The following is a 17661-nucleotide window of genomic DNA, read 5'->3' as shown; positions in this document are numbered from 1 at the left end:
TTGCCATTTTGTGTGTGACTTTTTAGGTCACTGAGAGTTTATCAGATTTTTTTTCTCCATTTCTCATAAGCTATGTGTCTTATCTTGTTAGCTGTGCTGATAGTGAATATCAAAAGCGTTTTTTCCCCCAAATGCAAGGCAAAGTTGTGTGTTGAATATGAAATCGCCATTAAAATGTTATATAATGTTGTAGTTTCCATTGAGTGACTGAGAAGGGTAAATGTCCATAAACTAATATGATATATGATGTTGCTGTATGATTTCTACTGCACTGCTGCACACGCATCCTTCATTGTTTATTTGCTGTGACTCATGAAATATGACTGCTTCACATACTGTTCATGGAGCCACATTATGATATATTACACCTATAAAATATTTTACAGGTCATGATTTCGCTATAAAACATTTGAACGTACTTTCACAATGTGTAACAGAGCTAAATCTGACAGTGAAGCTAAAATTACCATCAAAACACAGCAGCTCAATGAAACCCCTTGGTGGATGTGGCAGACAGAGAGACGCCTCACAAATCCTCATGCTAAATAGGCCTATTTCCTGCTTTTGTGAAATCAGCTGCCAAAGTCCTGCAGTTACATCAGTGCTGATGTACAGCAGTTTGAATGGAGGGAAGCTGGAGGTGATGGCTCCTACACTACCTTAATCTGCAGCATTAATGAACTACATGGCCGCTACGATGCAGATACGTCAGATATTCTCCTCTGCGTGATCTGATGACCTTCTTAACTTGTGCTGTAATACAGAAGTCGAGAGGGAGAAAAAGGTTGTTTTGTGAGATTATGGGTTGTTCCAACTCTCTGTGCTATTTCTATTCCTACCTTCATGCCCCCCACCCGCCAAAATCCAAAAGAGGTACTTTTCTGTGAGTGGAGGTGGAGGTTTTATGACCATCTACATGACCAGATGTCCTTACTGGATGCCGTGACTGCGGGGTGTGGAGACACTTTTTCCGAACACTGCCAAGGCTACATTTGACATTCAAGAAGACGCTTTCCAGAAGACATAAAATGAGATGTTGATGAGAACTTGTGGTCAAATACAAGAGAGGCCTACTATCTGACCATTGACCTACAACTGACCCAGAGTGAGAGGGACGTGCAACTTTTCAGTCCTTTAACTCACTACTCAGGTGGGCAATTAGATGCAGAGCCCAATAGAATCGCTTATATTCATATTCAGGAATGTAACGTCGTTGAAAGACCAACAGTGTTACTGGTTAAATGAGCTTATTTTGAGTTACGAGATATTTGGTGGTTGATTAAGCTTTGGAAGTGACATCAACTAAATAAGATAAGATAAGATTGCACTTTATTGTCAGATCACTCTGAAATTTGTCTTGCATCCCATGGCGTCCAAAGTTTCACATAAGTAACAAACAAAATAACAGAAACGTAACATTTAAACAAAACACAAACTACATCCTTATTCTATTCACAACATAAATCCAACATTACAAAGTACTTTAACAATTTGACAGACTGAGGGACAAAAGAGTTCCTCAGCCTGTTCAGTCCACCTTGTGGAACTCTGAATCTTCTGTTTGATGGCAGAAGCTGATATTCCTCAAATAACACGTGAGAGGGGTCAGATGAAATATTACCTGCAAGAGACAACATTCTTTTAGTGTATGCTGCTTGAAAATGTGACTCCAGTGTTTGACCCACAATCTTTGAACAGATATGTAGCAGTCCGGTTAGTTTGGTTTTAAGTTGGACAGACAAACAACTGAACCAGCCACTGATTCCGTACTGCATAACACTGTACTATAGATTGAAAAAATAATGTTTGTTTGCTCCAAATGACCTCAGTCTCCTCAGAAAATAAATACATTGCTGTACCTTGCTACAAATATAGGCTACATGTACACTCCAGGATAAAGTAGTGTCCACAATAGATGCCAGATACTTATAGGAAGAAACTTGTTCAATCTCTGCAAATCATATTGGTCATGCTGCCTGTAAATAATAAGAGGGTGGGAGGACAAACCATATGCTTCAATATAAATAAGGACATTCTGACGGAGCAGCCATATGAACACAAACACACTGATGCATGGCCACAAACACAGTGAGGGTGATTTAAAGGGAAAAAGAAATGATAAAAAGACTGAAGACTGTTTGATGAAACTTCGAGAGATTCCACTTGTAATTAATGTATGAAGTCACTTGAGGGTGCTGCTGTGGTTGGACTGGAGGAGTGACCAGGTCATTTTTTTCTTAACAGAGACAGAGACTGATGGTGTGCAGTTAGAAATATTTCCATGCATGTGATTTATTACAGACATGCAGCTAAAGTGAAGAGGAGAGCAGGCCACAAATTTCATTTAGTGGAGAGCACACGCACACACAAACATGGACAGAAACACACATGCAGGAACACACACAGCACTTTGTAATGAGGAGCATGCATTTCAGTGCCAGTTGTATTGACAGACAGATGTGAAAGCTCTCAGCTGTGATTAGAGGTCAGTCAATCAGACACAGACAGGCAGACTCACAGTGAAGTATTAATATCTATAGGAAGTCTGCACAGCAAAGAAGACATAGGCTACTTTGCCTACCTGTCAAAGACAATTTTTGTCACACACTCAAAAATGTTTTCACTGCTGCACAAACTTTGTATTTGTTTCTTTCTTCAGGCCACAGGTTGTATGGAGACCCACAAGATAAGATGGAAGCAACTTCTGTCAGACTCAGACAAAGGTAAGTTATGAGGAGTTTTGAATTAGGATATGGTTTTCAGGTAATGCTAAATTCCATGCACTTCAATGGCATTAGCTAATAACTACGAGGCTAGCTACTTTATGTTAGCAAGCCAAGATCTGTTGACAATGCCACAAATGTAAGACAATAGGCTACTTCCTTAAATGTTTCAAATTGTTTTGGCCCCTTATCACGTAACATAGCCTACATTTTACTCCAGTTAGCCTTATTGTTAGGTATTATTGGAGCCAAGTCAAATTTTCTTATTTTGTTTAGTTTATTTATTTTCCCCATAATATTTATTTTGTGTTGTGAACTTCCCCAAAATAATTATTTCCTGCCTGTAGAAAAGAAAAAAAGGGTGATTTTATGCCCTTTGTTCCCCTGGGATGTTGTTTTGGCGTTGCACCACCTAGCGTCATAGAGCTGTGTGTGCTTGGAGCTGAGTGGTGGAGAGTTGCAGTGTGAGCACTTCTTATTTATTTTGAAGATTAAACTCCCATAGATGCTCAACTCTGGTGTCTCACTTACTAACTACATAACACAACGCAGAAAACCACCTGCCACATTGTTACTGAACTGTGCTAAACAATGATTTTCCCTTTTTGTTGTATGAGACCTTGACTTTATTTGACTTAACCTGCATGAAGCCCCATTCAACACATATGGGATGAAGTGGAACTGCAGGCCAGGCATTGTCTGTGCCTGGCTTCCCTGATGCTCTTGTGGCTGAACTGGAGCAAACCTGTATGCAGGCTCCAAAGCCTTGTGGAGACCAGGTTCTCACTGCAACAGATAACATGTTCACTAACTACAGGTGACAGTGATGCTCACATGACATGTCCACATGCTTTTGTCTGGCGTGACAATTGTTTCTATTTGATTGCTTGTATTGATTAACAACAAAGCTTTAGCTATATATTGTATTGTATTTCAGGCCCATGAGGCTCATAGAATCAAACTGTATCAGAAAAAAAGACAGAGGTTTTTCATACTTTAATTGAGTTCAAAAGTTGACTGGGCCGACAAGCCTCTCTTGCTTTTATGTCCACTTGAATCATGGTGGCTGTGTGTGTATGTGTGTGTGTAGCAGACCATACTTCAACAGCAGCAGACTTTGAGCCAGATCATCTCTCTCTCTCTCTCTCTCCCTCACCATCAGCTGTGATTACTTTGGTAAAACAGCGCTGCGTCGCAGAGAACCAATTTTGCTAATGCACAGCCCTTGCACACACACGCAGAGCATGGTTATTGATGAGGTAAATGGGGAGGGGGGCAACAAGGGGGCACACACACTGCTGGGAAATGGAGAGAGAGAGAGTGAGAGAGAAAGAGGGTGAGGATAGTGGGACTGAGAGAGAAGGACATGTTAGACGGGGACAAAGAGATGGACAACGGGAGAGACATGTAGAAAGGAAAAAGGAAGAAGAAGAAGGAGGACGAAGATGTGGACATTCAGATGTGGAGGCTGCGTTCTGGAAATGGAGCAGGACGTCCAGTTAAAGAGCTAATAAAGCAAAGGACACAGAGAGGGAGACAAGGAGAGGGAGGGAGGGAAGATACAGGGGGGAATACTAAGATCTTCTCCTTCCTCGTGGACAATGGACTGGTTTGACTTGCCGGCCGGTGGAAGCAGGAATGAGTCAGGAAAAAGAATATAATGTTCCTTCAGGATGGTTTTACTTTTCGTCAGCTGCTCAGAGAAAATGTGAATATAAAGAGACAGAAACAGGTGGAATAATGCTGATCCTGTGTCTCAGACAGCGAGACGGTCATCATGAAATACTGCAACGATAGCAAGTCCAGTCAGACAACTGGCTCCTGGTGTGAGGAGGTTCATTCTCCACAAAGCCTGTCCTGTTACACACAGTCAGGAGGACAAATGAAGACAGGGTATATCCAGGCTCATGGATATGGATGGCTGGAAACCCTTTCGCTTGTTGCATGAATTTTTAAATCATTTTCTTACAAGTTTTGAACTTTTTCCTTTTTTCACAAACCAGAGGCTCATTTGTGTTTTCAGTGGCTGTGGAGAAATGGCTCCTGTGAGGAAGAGGTTGGAAATGCTACATGCTGGAAAATGTCGACTTCGCCCAGGAAATAAATCGTGTAAACCTGTCGGCTCATCCATGGCAAATGGAGATCTCCAAAGGGAAGAAGGGAATTAGATTTTTAAGAATAGGCCGAGAAGAGTTGTCTGTTTGCTGAGTGGCGTGAGGTTGCGACGTCTTGGGACTTTAATCTTTCTCATACTCAACAGGAACTTCTCTAACCAAGCCAACAGAAATCTCTCCATAAGGTCCTATGTTCTTCTGTTTTACATATTCACCAGAAACGTACATGCAAGGCCAAATATCCTCAAGGATCCTAGATATTTGGGAAATCTTTTTTGGCAGGTATTTTCGTTTAAAGTTAGATTATTCATCAGTAATCCTTCTTCACTTGAAACTTTCCATCTTACACCTCTTTTTAAGGACTGACTCTTCTGAATTGTACAACACCCAATATTCACTGGAAACTGTATAAACAAGATGCCTCTCTTTAAATTTTTAATAGCCACCAGAGCCTCTTACTATTTTTAAGGATCTTTAACTTATATGATACACAAGGGACCTCTTTAATAGACCTGTGATCCAACTGGGATCTCTTCAAGGCATCACAAGAAGCTCTTTTATAAGCTCTTTTCAAATAATATACACCAATTATTTGGCGTTTAAACTCCCAGAGGGCCGCAGTTTAAATCAGTCCTTCAAAAAGAAATTACATTCACCTTAATCCATCCCTTAAAGTGCCACATCCAGGGACCTTTATCCTCCGACATTGTTCCTCTTTCAAGGGTATTTTTTACCTCCAGGAATAACGACTTATGGCCTCAAATCTTCCACAGTGTTCAAGACGAAGAGCTTTCCTTTCCAACTGAAGTCAAAATCAGGACTCTGGGCCGTGCCACCCTGACTAAAAAATATCATTTATACTGTCTCTCCTTTTGAACTTTCACAGAAGTCTGCAAAAAAAACTTTTAAAATTGTTTTGTGTAATTTGGGCTGAGCATCTGCAACCGTTACCGCAGCAACCGGAGCAGGAGTGCCGCAGCATGGGACTCAGCTGCTTCAAGTCCTGGAAACATGACAGTACAGGCCACAAAGGTGACAAACACACACATGCACACACGCATACACACACACACACACACACACACACACACACACAGACCATCAACATATTATTTGTTAATCCCTCCAGAACAGTGTCTGTTGCCCTTGAATGACATCAGTTAGATGCTGACTCAGAGTCTTTAGACTCTGAGGTGAGTGTGTGCTTCATACATGCATGTACAGTATGTGTCTGTGTGTGCTTGATGTGACTTTGAGGAGGACAGACAGTGAGGGATGATGGGAGACTGGAGGAGAGGAGAAAATGTGTTAATGAGTCCAAGAGAGCTGCAGATAGGGAGATGGGATAGGGTGGAGCTCATGGAGCCTGTGTGTGTGTGGGAGAGAGAGAGTGTGTTTAATATGAAGCTTCTTCTTCTTTTTTTCTTAGTATACTTTTTGAGCTTTTTCACCTGTAATAGACAGGACAGTTGAGAGAGAGGAAAAGGGGAGGCAGAGAGGAGGGGTGGGGGGGGTGACAGGCAGGGCCGCTCGATGCGGGATTCCAACCAGGGCCGCCTGTAGACTTAACACATGGGGCGGCTGCTTGACCGGACCTACTGAGCTAAACACCGCCCCAATATTCAGAAGCTTTATCACGTTAAAGTTCACAAGTTTTATCGGCAATTTTTTTTCTTTCTTTTCTTTCTTTCTTTTTTTTCTGCTAAAGGAAGGCTACTGCAGTAAAGTTTCCCTCTGACTGATGATTTTGTCTGACATGAAGCATTTGGTCCGGGTATAAAAGTATAATCCGTTTTTTCGTTTTAAAACAAAAACGGAAAAACGGAAACAGCGCCCCTTTTTCCTTTTTTCATTTTAAAACAAAAACGGAAAAACGGTTTTTGCTGGGTTTTTGCTGTCGGCTTAAAAAACAAGAAAACCAAAAAACCAAAACCAAATAACGGCCGAAATTTGGTTTTTTCAAATTCATTTTGTCGTTTTTCGTTTCTTTTTTTTTAATGAATATGATATGACTGGGGACAGACCGGAAGCGGAAGTGAAGTGTAAAACCGTCAAAATAATAGTTTAGCGTGCTGGCGCTAACTTCTTAGCGTATAGACCGACTACCGTCCTCTTTCTACACCTATGGTTCACTTTTTTTTTTCAGCTGGTTGTTTGGAAGAACGTGGTTGTTTGGAAGAACGTCTTAGGCCTATTATTATAATTTTAGACGATTGTGTGAAAGCACTTACTGTGGAAAAACGATACTGTTAGCTTTACGCCCCCTGCCTAAATTAAGAACATCTATCAAGTCTGCAGAGGTCCCCATCACCCACAGTCAATACGAGGTGTCCTGACACTGCAGGTCTGCAGCCAGACTGTCTTGAATGATTTTGAGAACTTATGACTTAAGTGCAGTTGTTTAGCCACAGGGTGGCGCAGTTTTTACATAGTAGACCTCAGTGCTACCACGGCGGATGATGGCCAACACAGCCAGGCTCTGTCGGCTCAACAAAAACTAAATCCCCGGACAGACCCAACTGGTGTCACGGCGGTGATGAGCTGCGCCTGTGATCACTTCATTTCAGTCGGGAGGAGCAGGTTGATTTACAGTGGAAACCGGATACAGTAATCAACCACTTAGCTAGATCAAAAGGCTTGGGACGGAATCATTTCTATAGGCTACAAATGCTGTTTTAGGCTAATTATAGTAATCAAGAAATCCGCTTATAGTGTTCATTTTTGTTAATTGTATGGATGAAAACATGCGCAAAAACAATTTAAAAACTATGTGTAGCCTATTTATTTTATTTCCGGCGGTGTCCCTTTGATGTGCACTGCTGCAGCAGCCCGCACACGTCGCCGTGCTGTGTGTTGTGCTGTGCGTCAGCTGGCTGGCAGCGCGGCTGTTTGTGTTGTCTGTCAATGAATGAAACCTATCGACTTTATATCGACCGCAGACGTCAGGAATAGATTATAGGCCTAACACGTTCTTCCAAACAACCAGCTGTTATAGTTTCACAGAAGTAAAAAATAAAATAAAATAAAAAAAGTGAACCATGTGGTGTAGAAAGAGGACGGCAGTCTATAATATACGCTAAGAAGTTATCGCCCAATATAATACATCCATGGTAGCGCCAGCACGCTAAACTATTATTTTGACGGTTTTACACTTCACTTCCGCTTCCGGTCTGTCCCCAGTCATATCATTAAAAAAAAAGAAACGAAAAACGACAAAATGAATTTGAAAAAACCAAATTTCGGCCGTTATTTGGTTTTGGTTTTTTGGTTTTCTTGTTTTTTATGCTGACAGCAAAAACCCAGCAAAAACCGTTTTTCCGTTTTTGTTTTAAAATGAAAAAAGGAAAAAGGGGCGCTGTTTCCGTTTTTCCGTTTTTGTTTTAAAACGAAAAAACGGATTATACTTTTATACCCGGACCGCATTTCACCTGTTTGACCCTTCAATACTTACGAAACATATAAACAAAACCACAGATCCATTTGTGTGACGGGTTCTCGTATGATGCTCATTGTTTATTGTAGCCTACAGTAATCCGTGTATCATTCGTTCATTCGTTTTTCAAAATAAAACCAAAAATAAGAAAACGAAAAAACAACTCTTTTTCTCAGTATTCGTTTCCAAAACTAAAATGAAAAACGGATAACGACTCGTTTTTTCAGTTTTCGATTTTATGCTCAAATGAATAATGGAAAAAAACGGATAACGAGCGTTTCTCGTTTCATGTTTCATGCAATTTTGATCTGAAGTGCAATGAGCCGGAAATGACCGTGATCCGGAAGTGACAGTCTCTGCCTTTACTGCTAGAGCCCGCAAAGTAAAGGATAATGTATAGTTCGGAACCTGAAGGGGTTTATTTCTCCATAACAACCGACCAACTTTATCCTGCTTATTACACGGTTTACGAGTGAAATTAATTTGAAACATGTGATCAAAATACATGTCAGCCCGAGTCAAAACGTAACCTATACTGACGTAATTGACTATATTCATGGAGACCACTGACATCTGCGCGATTGAGTGGCTCACAGAGGTAGACAGATAGTCTCTGATGCATGGACTTTTGCTGAAGCAGGATCGAGTCCGGCTCCACGCGAATAGGCTATGTGAAGATTATTTTTTCTTCACTTTATTTTTTTTCATGTGGCTGGTACGTACTAGTGCTCACTCACAGCAGCATATTCGCTGCAGTAGATGTGAACTGTGGCTTGAAACTCGCTGTTACTGTAATATGTTGTGTTGTGACGGAAGCGCAAAACAGCTGCAGCTGTTCCGTACGGTAACCAGTTAAATCAGAAACCAGTTGGGCCATAACACCGGCCAGATGCTGCTCTCTGATTGGTCCATCGCTGCGACCGTCGTCAAGTATAACAGACCGCTGCTAGGGACGCTGCTCTGATCAGCGCAGCTAGGAAAAGAGAAACTATGCAGGATATTTACCTTTTACCGTCATTAAACAGCTTCGGACTAATTGTGATTTTAGATGTGTGATGAAATGACTTGTAACTTGTTACAAGCAGAGTTGCACTTCAGATCAAAATTGCATGAAACATGAAACGAGAAACGCTCGTTATCCGTTTTTTTCCATTATTCATTTGAGCATAAAATCGAAAACTGAAAAAACGAGTCGTTATCCGTTTTTCATTTTAGTTTTGGAAACGAATACTGAGAAAAAGAGTTGTTTTTTCGTTTTCTTATTTTTGGTTTTATTTTGAATGATACACGGATTTACAGTAATGATCAGTGATGACATACTTGTATCAGGTCATGATATTTTGACCTTGTTTTGAAAACTTGAGACAATGACCAGGACGTTTGCCCCTAAACGTGTCCATGTTTGTGTGGATGCAGGTAACAGAGATGTGTTGGCCAGCCCAGGCTCTTATTTCTTCCTGTCTAACAGCGCTGGTCAGGGTGACGAGTGGCTGAAGAGCCTCAACAAGGGAGTCTGGATTCCTTTTACTGGTAAACACATACCCACTGGTTTGGATTCTTTCCCTTCAAAAAATTAAATAGTTTTCAAACAGCTCACTTTACCAGTCATCTGCTTTCTGATTGGTTGAAGTCAACTGGCCCTTGGTTTCCTAGAGGAATCTCATCACCTTGTTTCTCTCTCACAGGGGTCTTTGGACAGCGTCTGGAGGAGACGGTGCTGTATGAGCGGCGTTATGGGGTGCGCTTGGTTCCTCTGGTGGTGGAGCAGAGTGTGAATTTCATCCGGGAGCATGGCCTGCATGAGGTGGGCTTGTTTCGCCAGCCGGGACAGGCCAGTCTGGTGAAAGAGCTGCAGCAGGCTTTTGATTCAGGGGAGAGACCGTCCTTCGACAGGTGCAGCCCATCTCTCCGTTGTTTTTGTTGGTCAGGGGTTTTGTGAAAACAGAACAACATGCTGTTTGTGTTTCCTGCAGCAGCACAGACGTCCACACCGTGGCTTCACTCCTGAAGCTCTACCTCAGACAGCTGCCGGAGCCTCTGGTTCCTTACAGCCGCTACCAGGACTTCCTGTTGTGTGGCCAGAAGCTGAGGAGTGACCGCACACAGGTGACAGCCACCTGAAAACCTCTTCAATTCCACACACACTTGCAGACAGTAACATGCTAACATGATTTAATCAATTTGCACCCAAACAGACCCCCCTCTTTCCTGTGTTTTCTTTCTCCACCTCTTCCCCCTCCATCCTCTCACTCTCCCTTCCCTTTTCTTCCATCAGGGTTTGGGCGAGTTGAGGAATCTTCTTCATGAGTTGCCAGTTGCAAACTTCAACCTGCTCAACTTCATCTGCCAGTAAGACCTTCCTACATTGTTTAGACTGACTTGCATGGCAGCTTCCGCCATCAGTGTGTGAATGGGTGAATGTGATGTATGTACTGTAAAGCGCTTTGGGTATCGTTTCAGATGGAAAAGCGCTATATAAAATACAGACCATTTACCATAAAATACAGACCATATAATACACTGCAAAAACTCAAAATCTTACCAAGAATATTTGTCTTATTTCTAGTCTTCAATGTAATTTCTAGTCAAAACAAGTCTCATTATACTTAAAATAAGACTCATCACATTAAAAAGTAGCTTGTTTTTGGACACTTTTTTTACTTATTTCAAGGATATTTTCACTTGAAATAAGTAGAAAAATCTGATAGTGGATCAAGTTTTTCTTTCATATTACAAGTACAAAAAACCTCCTTTCACTGGCAGATTTTTCTACTTATTTCAAGTGAAAATTAGTTTGAAACAAGTACAAATTATCTAAAAACAAGTTCATATTTAGGTGATGATTCTTATTTTAAGTGAAAAGAGTTTAGTTTTGACTAGAAATGAGACATGTTGACAAGAAATAAGACACATATTCTTGGAAAGATTTTGAGTTTTTGCAGTGTATCTGGAAATCAAATGGGCAGAAATACTTCCAATGAGAATTCTTCAGATGGCACAGTTTATTACTTGGTTGGTGAAAATACATTTGTTGAATGAATTGAGCATTCTGTGCGTGTGTTTGTGTGTGTGTGTGCTCACGTGCATGTGACTGGTGTGTCTATGTGTGCATGTGCACATCTCTGCATAGGTTCTTGAACGAGGTCCAGAGTTACTCTGGCAGCAACAAGATGAGCGACCAGAACTTGGCCACTGTGTTTGGGCCAAACATCCTCCGAGCCAAAGCTGAAGACCCACAAAGCATCATGGGAGGTAGACAGCTGGGTATTCTATTGTGTTTCAAATAATGTCCACCAAAAAAAGAAAGCCACTGCTGCAGTACCGTGATATAGAAAATCGGTTGTTTTGAGACATGGATTTCTACAAAATAAGCGTTTAATGCTTGCTGGAGGATAAAGTGTTTTGACGACAGCACAGGTGTTTATTTGATGATCTAAAGCATCTTAGTGAAATTTGAAGCAATTAAAGCAGAAGTAAGCGATCCGGTGGTTTTGGCTAACCACTTGTCATCCGATGGAGTTAGCAGTCCCCGCCCTCGTCCCTACGTCACCACATTCACGCGCATCCCTTGGCTGCACACACAGAGAGGACCGCCCCTTTATGCCGTTCTCTCTCCTCATTGGATAAAGGTTGTAGGATACAAGGAAAGTTTTCTCCTCGGCTTACAGCAGAGCAGAGTGACTGACAGACCCGTGTTTCAGACCAAACACTCTATAGAAGTGATTGCTGTCGGAAGATAGAACTATTTAAGACTTATATTAACACAAATATTCCGCTTACTTCTGCTTTAATCCATGTCATAATGGCGAAAATAATGCCTGTAGACTCGGCACTCAGACTGAGCTACAGACATTTCAAAGCCACGTCACGCCTGTCATGGTGTAAATCTCAATCCCTCTATACCTGTGTCCTAGGTGCAGCATTGGTCCATGTGCTGATGTTGGAGCTGATCAGAGAACATCACTCTCTGTTTGCCAAAGTCTCGCCGCATATCTCCAGCTGTCCACCTGGAGGCTCGCGCGCGTCACCGTGTGCTCTGAGGCAGCCACATCTCCACCCGGCGCCCTGCCTTCGCCAGCTGTCTATGCCTCTCATCGCAGAGCGCTCCAGAGAGCTGGGACAGTCCACAGACGCAGGGAGTTCCAGGTATGATTGACCTGGTAAACCTTCACCATCAACCAACACTCACAGCATCTTATACAAATATCTGAACTTTGAAGACCTAGAGACTAGGCAACACATGTGCACAAAGCTGTATCAGGTTACTGTAGTAGTTTTGTGCTTGCTTGATATGAAACTGTCCCTGATAGTCCAGTAATTTTAGGCCAAAAAAGGGGTCAACGTTAAACAAATTGCAACAGAAGCAAACTCAACTGATTTTGTATCCTCAACATGTCCTGAGTGAGGGAAAAAAAGCCCCGAAGAATCCCATTAGGGGAAAGTTTAGAAAAAGACCCAAATATATAATTTTCTCACCTGAATAGGGTAAAATTTTTAACCATTAGATATCTCCATGAAAATTACTGAGTTGATTACTTACATTAAGACAAACAAAAAATGTATAACAAGTTTTTTGAAATTCTTTGTTAACATTTGCAAATTTGCATAAATTCCACCGTTTTGACGGCACATGTATAAAGGTGCTGTGGTGGTACCAGCTTGAAAATTGGAATGAGTTGACTCCATCGGTCACTCGACAAGAAATCACTTTAAATTTCAAGATGACTGCAATTTTTCAAGGTAGCCACATCCTTAGTAGAGCAGGTATGAGCAAACAGTGCATAATCCAATTCCGCTAATTTGCACACTGTACATACAACACCTGATAGCCTAAATGGGTTCCATGCAGACCTTAAAGCAGAAGTAAGTGGTCCGGTCATTTTCGCTAATGCTGCGTTCCAGGCAGGCTTTTGAAGTCGTAAATTACAGCTTCACAGCCCTGCATGCCGTTCTCTCTCCTCATTGGATAAAAACTGTAGGATACAATAAATGTTTTCTCTTCGGCTCAGAGCAGAGCAGAGTGACTGACAGACCCGTGTTTCAGACCAAACACTCTATGTAAGTGATTGCTGTCGGAAGATATAACTATTTAAGATTATATTAACACAAATATATCACTTACTTCTGCTTTAATATTAAGTTTTTAACTGTAATATGTTAACAAGACTGAACAAGACATTTTCACCTGCTATACCCAATGTTTAGATCAGGTGTTGTATGAATGCAAATTAACCATACGTAATGTCAAACCTGCTCTATAAGGATGTGGCTACCTTGAAAAACTGCAGTCATCTTGAATTTAAAGTGGTTTCTTGTCGAGTGACCGATGGAGTCAACTCATTCCAATTTTCAAGCTGGTACCACCACAGCAACTTTATACATGTGCCGTCAAAACGGTGGAATTTATGCAAATTTATGCAAATTTGCTCATGTTAACAAAGAATTTCAAAAAACTTGTAATACATTTTTTGTTTGTCTTAATGTAAATAATCAACTCAGTAATTTTCATGGAGATATCTAAAGGTTAAACATTTTACCCTATTCAGGTGAGAAAAATAATTAATATGCGTATAAATGGGCTATATTTGGGTCTTTTTCTAAACTTTCCCCTAATGGGATTCTTCAGGGCTTTTTTTCCCTCACTCAGGACATGTTGAGGATACAAAATCAGTTGAGTTTGCTTCTGTTGCAATTTGTTCAACCTTTTTTCATAAAATGACTGGACTATGAGTTGAGTTGAAAGTCTGACTTCTTCTCCCTTGATCCCCGTAGTGGTATCTACTCTGCTGCTGCCAACTCAGACTTGTCCTGGAGCCAGAAGAGATTTCTGGGCCATCGTTACACCTCCTCCCACCCGGAGAACTGCTTCTACCCCCTGCCCTCCTCCAGCCAGTCCCCTCAGCTCCACTCGGACCGACACAACCTTGATTATCAAAAGCATTATGCCCGACCGTCTCCTGCAAACGTTGAAGCCTCCACAACCAGCCTCCAGCTACAAGACCCCCCCTCAGACAGCTCCAGACCCAGACTGACGCTCGTGGACTGGGCCCAGGCATGGCCGGGCTCAGGAGAAACGGACGCTGGTTTCTGGGCCTCTGGTGCTGCAGAGGAAGAGGCTGCAGTGGCAGAAACAGTTAGTGGGGGCAGCAGTGAGGCTCAGGAGGACAGTACCCCCTCTGCTTATGACAACCTGGACAAAGTGTCTCTACATCAGAGGATGGAGGGCATCACTGGAGGTTTTGATCCAGAATGCCATACTGGCGCTTGTGAAGAGGAAGCAAAGCAGGAGGAGGTGGAACAGACGAGGGACTCCTCCTCTTCGTGGTCCTCCTGTGAGGTTCTACCGCTGGATGACAGAGTCGGTCCTGACATGACACCAAAGAAATCTAAAAGCTTACCCTCAGGTCAGGTAGCAGAACAGGAAAGCAGTTATGTAGAGCGTCATGGAGACAACAATAACAACTGTGATGATGATGAAGACGGCGATGGCGGCATCCACCACCCTACATGTAACTCCCCAGCCTCTGTACTCAGCAACAGCCCTCTCAGCACAGGCAGTTCAGAGGTGTTCCTCCCCTCCGGTCCTCCAGACCTTCAAGGGCCAGAACCTCAGTCACAGCCCGAGGAGGGTCACCCACTCCTGGCAGAGCTGCAGCAGCAAATGGCCCAGCAGAAGGCTGAGTACCAGGCCAGGATACAGAGGTGAGACACCAGCAAAAGAGATTGAAGACATCCTTTCTCCTCTATAATCTATAACTAGAGAAAAGGTCTGGAAAGGAAAAGGTTTTCCAGTTTTGATGTGGAAGGACTTGACAAAAGAAGATAAATTCTGTCAGGACCATTATGTCAAAATAATATTTATTTACTTGCACAAGTTTTATTTGGTGGTATGATACTGTTCTGGGACCCCCTGCTCTTCCACGCGCTTGCGTGGAAAGCCTGAGGCAGGAAGAGCACCTTCCTGCCCTTCATGAGCCATCATGAACGGCATAAACAGGGAGCGCAGCAGCAAAGAAAACCCAGACAGAGCAGAGCAACCAACAAGATACAATGACAGGAGGAGCTGGGGCGGAGGTGGGTTGCAAAAAAGCCGGCAGAGGAAGCAGCAGCAGCAAGGGAGGTGACGTCGGACTAGAGCAGTTTAAATAGCGCGCTCTGAATGCAATTCCCAATAGGAAGCAGCCACGGGGAGTCAGCTGAGCCATCAGCTGATCTGCACAGGTGATGACAGTTACGCTGTGCTGATTAAGAGCTTGACGTCATGGCCTGCTAGAACTAATGCTATGCTTAATTTAGTAAAAATCAGCCTGTATCACAAGTAAATAATAACAATAACTTGTATAGCACCTTTAAAAACACAAGTTTAGAATGTGCTTCACAAAACAAGATGGACCGCCCAAGCAATACAGCAACACAGGCAAGACGAGAACCCAACAACAAATTGAGACCAGGAGGACTCAAAAATTAAAATGCAGGATGCAGTTGATTAGATAAAATAAATAAAAAGAGGGGTATATATGATAAAAACAGATAAGATTAGATACAATAAGATTAGAAAAGATGGGATAAAAGAATTTAAAACAGAAGGTGTTTAGTACAAGAGCATCTGAGTAAAACTGTGAGATAAAATAGATGATAATGATGAAAAGAAGAGGATGACATCACATAAAAGCGAGTCTGTGTGTGTGTGTGTGTGTGCTGCAGGTTGGAGCGCTGTAATGACGTCCTGGAGCGGCAGGTGGCCGTTCTCCGGATCACTCTGGAGCAGCAGAAGCGCAGCCAGAGCGTCGCCGAGATCAAGATCCGCAACATGGAGAGAGCCAAGGCCGACGCCGACCGCCGAAACTCCACGCTGCAGAGGGAGATGGAGCTGTTCTTCCAGATGTATGGAGAGATCAAACGAAGAGGAGGAGGTGAAAGAGGAAGAGGAGGGAGTCTCTAAAGAAGGATAAGAGGAGAAAGAGAGAATTCATTAGAAGTGTATGGATAGATCTGAGCCAGACTACACAGGTAGGGAAGGAGGATCTAGACTGGAGATCTAGCTCTGAGTTGAACCATAAGCCATAATTTGACAAAGGACAGCGTTACTGGTCTTTGCCTTCATTGAAATCACATCACATTGTTTTGGAGGGTCTCGATTTTCTGCACCGATGTGGAACAAGAAGTTCTTTTTGGCAACAACACAATCAAACATGTTTGATGTTTCCTGCAATAGCACCTGGAACATTTTAAGAACTAGGGTCCAGATGTGGGACTACAGTAGAGAAATAACTTTTAGACAAAATGTCATTCTCTGTTCTCAAAACTTACACAGATAAAGACACTTGTGGCCAAAGTTGGACTTCAGAGAACTTGTGTAGTGTCCTCCAGAGAAGTCAGAAGTGACCTCCACCATTTAAATGGAGAGTTTCAATTACTTGAGATAAAAATGTCTTAATCCTTAAGTGTCAGAAGACTCACTGAAGTCCACGAGGCTATTTACATATTTATCAACCTGAACTTTCATTTTTAATTTAATGCTTTTTATTTTTTCCTGACTCAGGACCCAGATCTGGTTTTCTGGACATGAAATGAACACAACATTGTGGCCTGTTTTCTTTGCTCTGATAAATAGATGACTTCAGATCAATCACAATCAACCTAATGCACTGAACGTTCATACATCAAATGCTTTGGTATTGTGGAGCAACCTGGTTTCACTTATGGATAAAGATCTCTGATTCAACTGGATGGTTCCCCGTGCACCGGTCTACAGACTTGCTTTTGATGCATTGTTGACTGGACGTCAGATTAAATTACATTGGTTTTAGAAACTAAAATGACTTGCAGGAAACCGTTTAGACTGCTATGCCTGCAGCCCAAAAGAAACTGGGTGGAGATATTTTTTGTTTTTAGTGACTGGAAGTGAACCGTCACCGGAACATGTCCTGTTCACTCTGCATGGACGTATGAAATCCTGTTTCCACACAGACTTTAATCAGCAAATCTTCTCAGTGTATTTGTCAGTTGCAAACATGCATGTGTCCAGTGGAGCTGCTTGATAAAAACAACAGACGATGTGCTTTACTCTGCAGGAGCTCTACAGGAAAACTCAGGATGAGAAACACAGTCTGATTTAATTACTGTGAAATGTGACGGGAAGCTTCTCTCCGACTGATGACGGAGGAGCAAACGAGCAAATATCATCCAATCAGACGCCGCCACAAAGACAGTCTGCACCTCTCCTCGTGGCAACAGCTTTGTTTACACATACATTTGTTGAAAATGTAACTGTTTTTGTTCTTTTTTTCCTAATATCTGCCTGTTGTAATGAATCAACATAGGAACTGATGGAACATGGTGAAGTGAGGCCCTCTACAGGCTGAAATAAAGTACTGCAAACCAATGAGCT

The 17661-nt window shown here is 42.3% G+C and overlaps 1 protein-coding gene across 1 annotated transcript; it reads left to right on the top strand.

Moving 5' to 3' along the window:
• Positions 1-5731: 5731 nt before the first annotated feature.
• LOC146974730 (rho GTPase-activating protein 24-like) lies at positions 5732-16345 on the top strand. Its single transcript, XM_085796855.1, has 9 exons — positions 5732-5869; positions 9687-9800; positions 9956-10163; positions 10244-10376; positions 10546-10619; positions 11401-11522; positions 12185-12416; positions 14043-14972; positions 15975-16345. The coding sequence occupies exons 1-9, from the start codon at positions 5818-5820 to the stop codon at positions 16210-16212; spliced, it is 2103 nt and encodes a 700-aa protein (XP_085652981.1). The 5' UTR covers positions 5732-5817; the 3' UTR covers positions 16213-16345.
• The last annotated feature ends 1316 nt before the right edge of the window (positions 16346-17661 follow it).

The sequence above is a fragment of the Trachurus japonicus genome, chromosome 14 (genome assembly GCF_045865225.1).
Source record: "Trachurus japonicus isolate A0001 chromosome 14, Traja_1.0".
Lineage (NCBI taxonomy): Eukaryota > Metazoa > Chordata > Actinopteri > Carangiformes > Carangidae > Trachurus > Trachurus japonicus.
The sequence above is the reverse complement of the archived record's forward strand: the minus strand, read 5'-3'. Positions and strand labels throughout refer to the sequence as shown.

Excerpts from the sequence above, each read along its gene's own strand:
- LOC146974730 (XM_085796855.1), top strand. The coding sequence starts at position 5,818 with ATGGGACTCAGCTGCTTCAAGTCCTGGAAACATGACAGTACAGGCCAC. Across the intron at positions 9,801-9,955 it reads AGTCTGGATTCCTTTTACTG|GGGTCTTTGGACAGCGTCTG; the intron begins GTAAACACATAC and ends TCTCTCTCACAG. Across the intron at positions 11,523-12,184 it reads CCCACAAAGCATCATGGGAG|GTGCAGCATTGGTCCATGTG; the intron begins GTAGACAGCTGG and ends CCTGTGTCCTAG.